Consider the following 9,072-nt stretch of genomic DNA (forward strand, 5'->3'; position numbering starts at 1 on the left):
AGTTTGAAAGATTTTGACATTTCCTATTTATGAAAGAGTGTTTGGCAAGTTGAAGAACAGACTTGGCATGATTCCGGCAGAGATATAAAGTGCATGAGATTCAGGAGATGGAAGGCTCAAGTACCTTTTGTGGGCAACCTCTCTATCATGTATAGCACGAGAACAGGCTGAGTTAAACCAAGGTTTAGAAGGTTTAGGTTGAGAAAAGAATGAGGAATGTACGCCTCCATGCCAGATACTAACACCTCTGTTATGCGTTCAGCACAAAGAGATGGGTCTCTGACATGGAAGCAATAATCATTCCAGGAAAATCAGCATAATACCTCCTCAGGTCCCCCAACTGGCAGAGGCAAAACGCCAGAGGCACCTTCGCCTTGAGGGATCCTGCGGAGGGATTGGAAAAATAGGACAAGATACAGAAATAAGATTGTAATCAGAGGACCCCAACGGAGATGAAAGGGTGACAGCATAAGAAGAAGGGTTAGAGGTGAGGAAGAGATCAAGAATGTTGGGCGTGTCTCCAAGACGGTCAGGAATACGAGTAGGGTGTTGCACCAGTTGCTATAGGTCATGGAGGATAGCAAAGTTGAAGGTTAGTTCACCAGGGTGGTCAGTGAAGGGAGAGGAAAGCCAAAGCTGGTGGTGAACATTGAAATCTCCAAGAATGGAAATCTCAGCGAAAGGGTAGAGGGACAGAATGTTTTGTTATGCTTTATTCCTTACATGGCACCTCATGAACATAAAGGTTGCCATTTTTTTTTTTTTGAGCAAATAGCTATAGTGGCATGGTTATTCAAAGAATATACTATAATACAAGTATAGCACCTAGTATTTTTTCTCCATTATGATTTTTTGATGCACTACTAAAGCCTATCCTGTCACCAAGGCTGTAATAATTTATTAGACATTGTCATGTGGCAGGAGTATAAATAATATGAAAAATATTACTGGCTGACCAGTCTGGCAGACTCATTTTTGATTACTACTTTGATAAAAAGTCTTTATTGAATGATGAGACTATGGGATGAGTATAAACTGAAGATGTAGTGAACAGGATACATATTTACTTAAATTACAAAATTGCAAATCTACTTCCTTTACAATGAAGTGCAATGTGATGCGATGTAATTCAGCCTAATCAAAAAAGGACTACAAGAACTTGTGTATGTTGAAGGAGGATTCCCAGTAAGTACAGTGCAGTTTACACAATCATAATATAAATTAAGTAATCAATGAGTAATCATTAAGTTCATGTAAGCAAATTCTTATTTGCAACCACCTGCCCTTCCTGTGTAACTGTGGACACAAAATCAATGCATTTACCTTTCATTTTTCAGTTTTACACTGTGGTCACGGGATTTTTTTTTGCTAGCTTGATGAACAACCATCCACTGCATATGAGAGCTCCTGAACATCAATTAAAGGATGCTTTAATAGAATTGAGACTGTATATTAATCTTTTTATTTGTCTCTAATCTGAATATCAAATTACATACCTCTGCAGAACATAGTAAGAAGTCTTATCTTCACAAGACATTTAATTATAAAGTGAATACCTTACTGGAAAATAGGAAGTCATACCTGACTGTATGTGTGTGTGTGTGTGTGTGTGTGTGTGTGTGTGTGTAATTCACCACGGTGGCCTGTTGGTCACCCAGCCAGTCTTCCCCATTACGGAGCGAGCTCAGAGCTCATAGACCGATCTTCGGTTAGGACTGAGACCACAACACACTCCACGCACCGGGAAAGCGAGGCCACAACCCCTCGAGTTACATCCCGTACATATTTACTGCTAGGTGAACAGGGGCTACACATTAAGAGGCTTGCCCATTTGCCTCGCCGCCTCCGGGATTTGAACCCGGACCCTCTTGAGTGTGAATCGAGCGTGCTAATCACTACACTACGCAGGGTGTGTGTGTGTGTGTGTGTGTGTTAAGTTACAATAAACCCAGCCTGAGCTAAACATATCTGAGCTCTCATATGTTTATTCATCTAGTTCTTGCTTCAGCAGACTTACTGCTCTAATTTCTCCCAATCCATTCTATGTAATAAATATCCTTTCATGAGGAAAGTTGCACTTCTTTATGATACTCTATTATCTTACCACTCTTTTCTAAGATGTCTGGATTTATTTTGTCCTTACGCTACCAGATACATCAAACTCTTTTCATTTGTTTTCTGACTTTATAATATTCTATTGAAGTAGTCTTACTCTTAAGTGAAATTTTTTTTTTCAGTCATCAAGGAGTGATATTAGGAGTCCAAATAACATATTTGGAAGATTTTCTTTTCTTTTATGGCACAGGCAATTAAGATAATCATAGAGTAGTGAGGAAAATAGGAAAAACAAATACAAAACAGGATACATTCATAATGACTTGAAGAAATAGTCCTAAACAATCATAAGTCAGCAATCTTATAACATCAAAATGTCCTTCTGTGAGGTTGTCAGTCAACTGAAACCTTATCAACCCAATCTTTCATGGGAAACAGGTGTCAGATAAAGATACAATGGATATATCAAGCAAGGTAGTGCACTTTGGGGCAATAGTTGAGTAACACTGCATAATCACCTTTTGCCTAACATAACTCAGTGAAAACCTAGATTATCATGTCTTGCAAGGGCACTGTAAGTACATCTGGGTATTTAAGATTGGAGGACAAAAACACAGTCTCAGTGCATGTGTGTAGTTAAATGATTACAAATCTTGACTGCACCAAAGATAGTGTATCAGTAAGATTGCACCATGCCTCAGTATGTGTACATGGGAAATGGTGATCCAAGAACAACTGACACTTGTGTACTACCAAATACTGCAAAACTTAAGTAATTTCACTACCATAAAATGACAGAATGCAGTAGCAGACAGAAAGTCTCTCTGAAGGTCAGTTAAAAGTTTAACATTTAAATGGTCCCTATTTTTTGTAAGTTGTTATATCTTTGTTCATGTGTACCAGTTGTTATATATATCTTTGCTTACTGGAGGGAAAAATAAATAAAATAAATAAATCTGAAGAGTGGTATGGGATGCTGATAGCCAGATCATTGTCATCCAGCATCTCTAATGAAAGAGATTTAGAAAAATACATCCTGCTAATACATGTAAACAGCATCTTATCTTGTGCCACGCCACATTACAAGTGCTACTTTTTTTTTTTATGATATATTTGTATGTACATACTTCCTAACAAAAAACTAATTTAGTAATAAGGACCTTACCAAAGATAACCATATTGACTCAAGGACAAAAAAGTTTCACGCAAGTAATTTAAGTTGAAGGACCTTGAACAATTTTTATTGTTTTGAGCTAAGCTTATTCTGGTCTGGTCAAGCAGACTATTGGGTGTTCTGATTCTGTTTCCTGCTACATACGTTTGTGTCAAAGTTTTCACCTCCTGTTTCTGCCAAATTGGACAGTTGAAATAGTTAGATTGAATGTCAAGGATGACATGTGTGTTGCCTTGTCAGAAACCATTCTAGTTTCATCTTATGGAAGCCAGAAAAGCAACAATCTTCTCATTGAAATTAATTTTTGAGCAGAATTAAAGTTTTTCTTATATTTACATGAGATGACTTATCATTTCAAGTGAACATAAGCTTTTGCATAAAAAGTATGAAGAAAATTTTTGTTAAGACTATCTATGGCTTTTATCATACTTGTAAATTTTTTACACTGTGAAAGACAATATCCAACAAAATAAAATAAAGAATGTTCATTATGTTTTCTAGAGAGGAAGTCCATCACTTACACAAGATTCTTAAAGGAAATTCTGGTTCAAAAAAGGTTAAGAATCTGATTAAAAGTTTCCCTTTGTGCTAATCCCACAACACACACAATGAATTGTGTGCAATAAATTGTTTTCTATATTATTGTTTCCTTAAAAATATCAAGTCTCATACGCACGCACCAAACGTAAGCACAATTTATTATATAGGATAAATTGTTATTAGGTTCAGAAAACTTCAGAACTAAAACGTTATTACTTAATACAATAAACAAACAAATATGCCTCATCTGAATCAGAGATGACAAAAGCTAAACTTTACCACTACAGTCTACTGGCAAGGCAAAACGCAGTCGCCGGCCGCCATCACTCCCCCACCACTCCCGTGCAAGCAATGAGCAGAGGAAAAATAACTTTGTTCTACCTAATCGGCCAACTTAACTGAATGCGTCATTTTATGCCATGCACTCATCCTCCAAGAATTACTACATCGAATCTATTAATTTGACCTTGACTGCCCTTGAACATCAGTGTTGACATGTCACTGCTATATGCATGGAACATTCTTACTTCAACATCACCAACAGAAACACATCCGCTGCCCCGACACTTCTCACCTTGCCCTGGAGTACACTTGTGGAGTCCATAGCCTATTACTTTTGCCAAGGGCCAGCCGACAGGGGTTGGAGAGTGCCATGATGCCTGGAACGTGAACAGCTGACGACTAGAAGGCCGGCCAGGGAGGTGCGCTATAAAGGTTCGGCTGAGGCGCCCACCCACACATTCACTGCTCACACGGCCTTTAATCTATCCTCACTGTTTAGGCTATTTCATGTACTAAATAAACTGTGCTAGTCTGAATTTCCAGCGATTGATCATGGATTTGTTACCTTTTTTTTTTTTTTCGGGCGGCGAAGATCTTATATTATGATCTTTATCTTTTGTTTGTTTTTTTCTTATTTTCCCTACAGGCGCTGCCGATACGCAGAAGACATTCTACGTCACCTGTAGCATCAAGATCAAGATAATGAACCCTGCATGCAGACATAGAAGCAAATTAGGCGGGAGACTCAAACAAGAATATGAACAATGTTTTTTTTTTTTTTTTTTTTACTCTTGGAAATTATTTTCGTCTGCTACCCCTCAGTGTAGCAGGACACATCTGTGAACATTGTACTTTTGAACTTCTCTAAACTTTGGTAATAAAGTGTGCTGAAAAGAGAAGACGTTTAAGTTTTACAATTTTCTACCACACCAGTGCTCTGCGCAAAGCTTCAGACCAGTGAGATCCATCAATTATCAACTTTGAAATTAAATGAAAGGAACACTACAGTCTGCCAGTTATTAAAAATAATCAGATGCAATAATGGGACAGTCTTGGTCTTGTAGTGCTTGCACGGTACCATATTAGTTTGCTGGAAGACACTACTGACTTCACCTCACTACAATGCCTCTCCACTAAACCTAAAAGTGCCCCCTCTGCTTAGTAAATGTGCATCACCACATATTTAACTATGAATTCAGAGCTATTGTAATTTCTATTTATCCTCTCTCATCTTTTGCCTTCTTTGGAAGAATGGACACACCAGCTGTTGCTCACCAGTCCTCATTGCTTGACAGACTCACGAGTCGTGATCCCCTATTACCCTCCAGAAGAGGACTTTTTATAGACACTGTCATGAGTATCCATCTTTCCTTATAGAATCTAAGAACAGGTGCGGTCTTATTTATAATGAATAGGTTTTGAAAACTAAAGAGAGATTTCAATATATAAAATATATTTAGAATTTTGTACATTAACATGAAATAAAATCAGGCCTAAGATATATATATATATATATATATATATATATATATATATATATATATATATATATATATATATATATATATATATATATATAAGTAAATCCTATACTTCTGTGATTTATTTGTCATCCAACTCTACTTGAAAACTTGTGTGTTTGAAAAGACAAAATTACAGAATGCTGTTTTGATGTCTTGAATAATCGAATAATCTTTGGTCACTCAGTGAATAATTAATATACCTTAAGACATAGAAAAGGCACTAATTCAAGACTCAAACCTATTCATACGTATCACATGGAATGACCTGAGTTGTTCATTCTTCATTTTTTCTTGATATCCCAAAAATTCATTTGAATATTAAATGGCAAAGAATTATATGACTGCACATAGCAAGAAACAGTGACATAACAAAATACTGAGCCGCAACATTTAGAAGGAAATGCACTACAGACATACATATGTATGTATGTCTTCTCTGGTGACCCTAATACAAAAACCCTGATTTACTGCTGGAACTTTATATAGTGAGCCAAGAAAATATGATGGTAGGTGAAGAGGTTGGGTAAAGATGGTGAAGAATTATTTCCATGAGAAGTTACAAGAGAGAAGGAAAAGAATATATACTACAGCACAAAAGACCAGAATATGAAGAAAGCAATACTGTTGACCCTCACTAACTTGAACTAATAGGGGGAAAGGTTGGTCCGACAAACGTGAATGTCTGATTTATACGACCCCCCCCCACCCCATGTTAGAGAGAGAGAGAGAGAGAGAACAGGTGAGCAGTTCAACTTGGACTTTGGGTGCTTTATTTATTCAATTTTGGGGGATTAAAAATTTTAGGAGTATTGTCTCTCCGTAACCTTCAGACCCTAAATTACCAAATGGTGTAGTTTATTTTCTGATTATTAAATACCCTTCCCACCAGGAAGTCAATTCTGAATGTCTTGTGTGGTTGTGTCAATAGCATGACTCATGTCCTAAAAAATTATGTATCACTCAATGCTTTTGTCTGCGCAAAAAAATTAGTACGAATATTTTTCTCTTGATAAATTTCAACCTTCTGCATCTTTACCAGAGTGGGGAGGTGGTGGTGAGTCAATGTGCTTCACTCAGTACATGGCCAGATGTCAAGAGGGGAGCTCTCTACTTTTTTTAGAAGTAACCTCCTTACAGGCTTAAATTGACGAGAACTAGAATCAAAAACTTAAAAAAAAAAATAGAAGACAACAAGAAACAAATACACAAATGTATCATCGCGAGACAGCTGTGACTGATAGCTGGACCTTGAGGTCCCCCATCCCTGCATCATGGCTGTTATCTCCCCTACACCATCCCCTTGCCTCACCACCACGACTCACTGCCACACTTCTTCACCCTCTCTCTATATCATAAGACTGCTATGATCTTTTCAAACACTGTTTTTTCTCACTACCTTAATCATGAAAACTACACATCTCATAACTCTCACAATAACACTATTACAAAAGATTATTTTGAGACAGAGGTATAAAGCTGGACCAAACGAGTAATAATTACTTCACAGTATCATTATCGCACTTCAACACACTAATAATGACTCAAAGAGTATCCAGTTCAGTTGTAAAACAGCAGATTGACATGACACTGCTGATGGCTCCCTCCAAACCCTCATGTACAGAAGTAGGGATCTGATACATTATCATCCTATCATGGTTCAGGAAGTCACCATGTCATGCCATGTGTGAAAATTTCATGTCAATCAGATGAATACAAATAGCAAAATAGGACGAAATTATGAAGAATTTTTAAGAGTGAATATCTAGAAAAGTGGTTCTTTACACTTAAAACATTTTCACAAAATCGGTCTAAACTCTGATCAACTTTTGTTTGGTATCATTTTAAATTATGACTAAGATGCAATTTTTGTTGGAATTAGATTTTTATAATGTCAATAGAGAGAGAGAGAGAGAGAGAGAGAGAGAGAGAGAGAGAGAGAGAGAGAGAGAGAGAGAGAGAGAGAGAGAGAGAGAGAGAGAGAGAGAGAGAGAGAGAGAGAGAGAGAGAGAGAGAGAGAGGCAATTAAACTTGGACTTTGGTCCCTGGGTCAGTCTGAGTCTGACATTGCAAAATCTGAGTTATCGGGGTCCGAGTTATTGAAGTTCAACAGTAATTATGGAAAGATGCTTGAAACTAGAAAATACAAAGTGATAAATAAAAGTAATAACAGTATGAGATCATGAGACCAATAAAACAGGAATGATATTTAAGGTAACTGGGGAAAAAATATCCAGAGTAGTCATCCCTTGTTAACCATGATTTCAGTTGTCATGATTTAATTTTTAAATGGATTGCTGCCATCCAGTCATCCACAAATTCAAACAACAAAGGGGATGATGAGAGGAGACCTACCAGTGTCCAGTTTTTTCTTTAATTTTCAGTTAATAGATCAATAAAATTTATTCTAATTATGTATTGTACTACATGCATTTTTCTTTATTTAACCCTTTCAGTGCTCCGGACCATGATCGTGGCTTTGAGGGAAATGCCTCCTGTCCATGATCGTGGTCCCATATTTGACGAATCACAGAATTAAACCGTGCGCCTCCTGGCTGCTGCTAGTTGCCAGATGGCATCCACACAGTAGAGTATCAGATGCCCTTTTTTTCACAATTATTATTATTTTACGACATCGCTAGTGGCTATTTATTCATTTATTTACAGAAATAACAAGAGTAATGATCAAATCTTGTTGTCAGAGAACAGATATGCCAGATATTATTCGTTTATTGGTAGTATATTGCGTATTTCGTATATTACAATATATGGGCATGCGTATCCTCGCTCATGATAGTATGTACATCAAGAAAACACTCTGAAAATGTATTTTATATTATTTATGTGGGCATAATGTATGCACAGGTGTGAAAAATAATTACCCTAGCACATTCTGGAGCAGTACTGAGCAACTGCAGTTCAAATCAGGCAGAAAATTCTGTGTAATTTAGTGAGGACACCTGCACAAGTTGCGGCAGAAAATAACCACCCGCTACGATGGCAATACTCAACAGCGCACAATGTACCACCAGAAAGCCAACTTCCCATCATTATTGCACCACTTTCCAGGATGAGTAGAGACCTAAATTTTTTACAGTAGATGCGTAACACTCTATTATACATGAAAATATTAATTTTTTCCATTTATGCAAACCTTGATTTTTCAGCCGAATTTGTGTCTCAGACATGACCCAAAAACCTATTTGCGCCCTGAAAAGGTTAAACAAGGTTTTGGCTAATAGGAATTTCTTAAGTTGGTACTAATTTTGTATAAATTCATCTTATCCTCAGGTATATCAGTTACCTAATCCTTATGGATAACTAGGAATGACTGTAAAGTGAAAGCAGAATAGCAGGAGGAGAGACAAGGAGAAATACATAGATGGAGTGAGATCATGAGGGAAGGACTTTATGACATTTAAGATCAAGAGGAAGGTAAGTAAGTGAACTGGTGACCTGCTACAGCTTCCATTAGGACCTGATTCTCAGCCAGCATAATGA

At 37.1% G+C, this 9,072-nt stretch overlaps 1 protein-coding gene and 1 long non-coding RNA gene across 4 annotated transcripts in view; one reads left to right on the top strand and one right to left on the bottom strand.

Annotated features, from left to right (window-relative positions):
• The window catches only part of LOC123514841 (aspartate aminotransferase, mitochondrial-like), a 27,997-nt gene extending 23,514 nt beyond the window's left edge, over nucleotides 1-4,483 (bottom strand). For 2 of the 3 annotated variants that reach the window (XM_045273077.1, XM_045273079.1), the window contains exon 1: nucleotides 1,324-1,430. In XM_045273077.1, the coding sequence (XP_045129012.1) occupies nucleotides 1,324-1,415 (92 nt within the window). In that variant the 5' untranslated portion in view covers nucleotides 1,416-1,430. Of the gene's footprint in view, nucleotides 1-1,323; nucleotides 1,431-4,343 lie in introns of those variants that run through there. The other variant, XM_045273078.1, reaches the window with a different exon arrangement.
• On the top strand, nucleotides 1,914-4,944 carry LOC123514842. Its single transcript, XR_006677710.1, has 3 exons — nucleotides 1,914-2,885; nucleotides 4,314-4,483; nucleotides 4,698-4,944. It is a non-coding gene; the product is annotated as an uncharacterized LOC123514842 (long non-coding RNA).
• The last annotated feature ends 4,128 nt before the right edge of the window (nucleotides 4,945-9,072 follow it).

The sequence above is a fragment of the Portunus trituberculatus genome, chromosome 38, assembly GCF_017591435.1.
Source record: "Portunus trituberculatus isolate SZX2019 chromosome 38, ASM1759143v1, whole genome shotgun sequence".
Lineage (NCBI taxonomy): Eukaryota > Metazoa > Arthropoda > Malacostraca > Decapoda > Portunidae > Portunus > Portunus trituberculatus.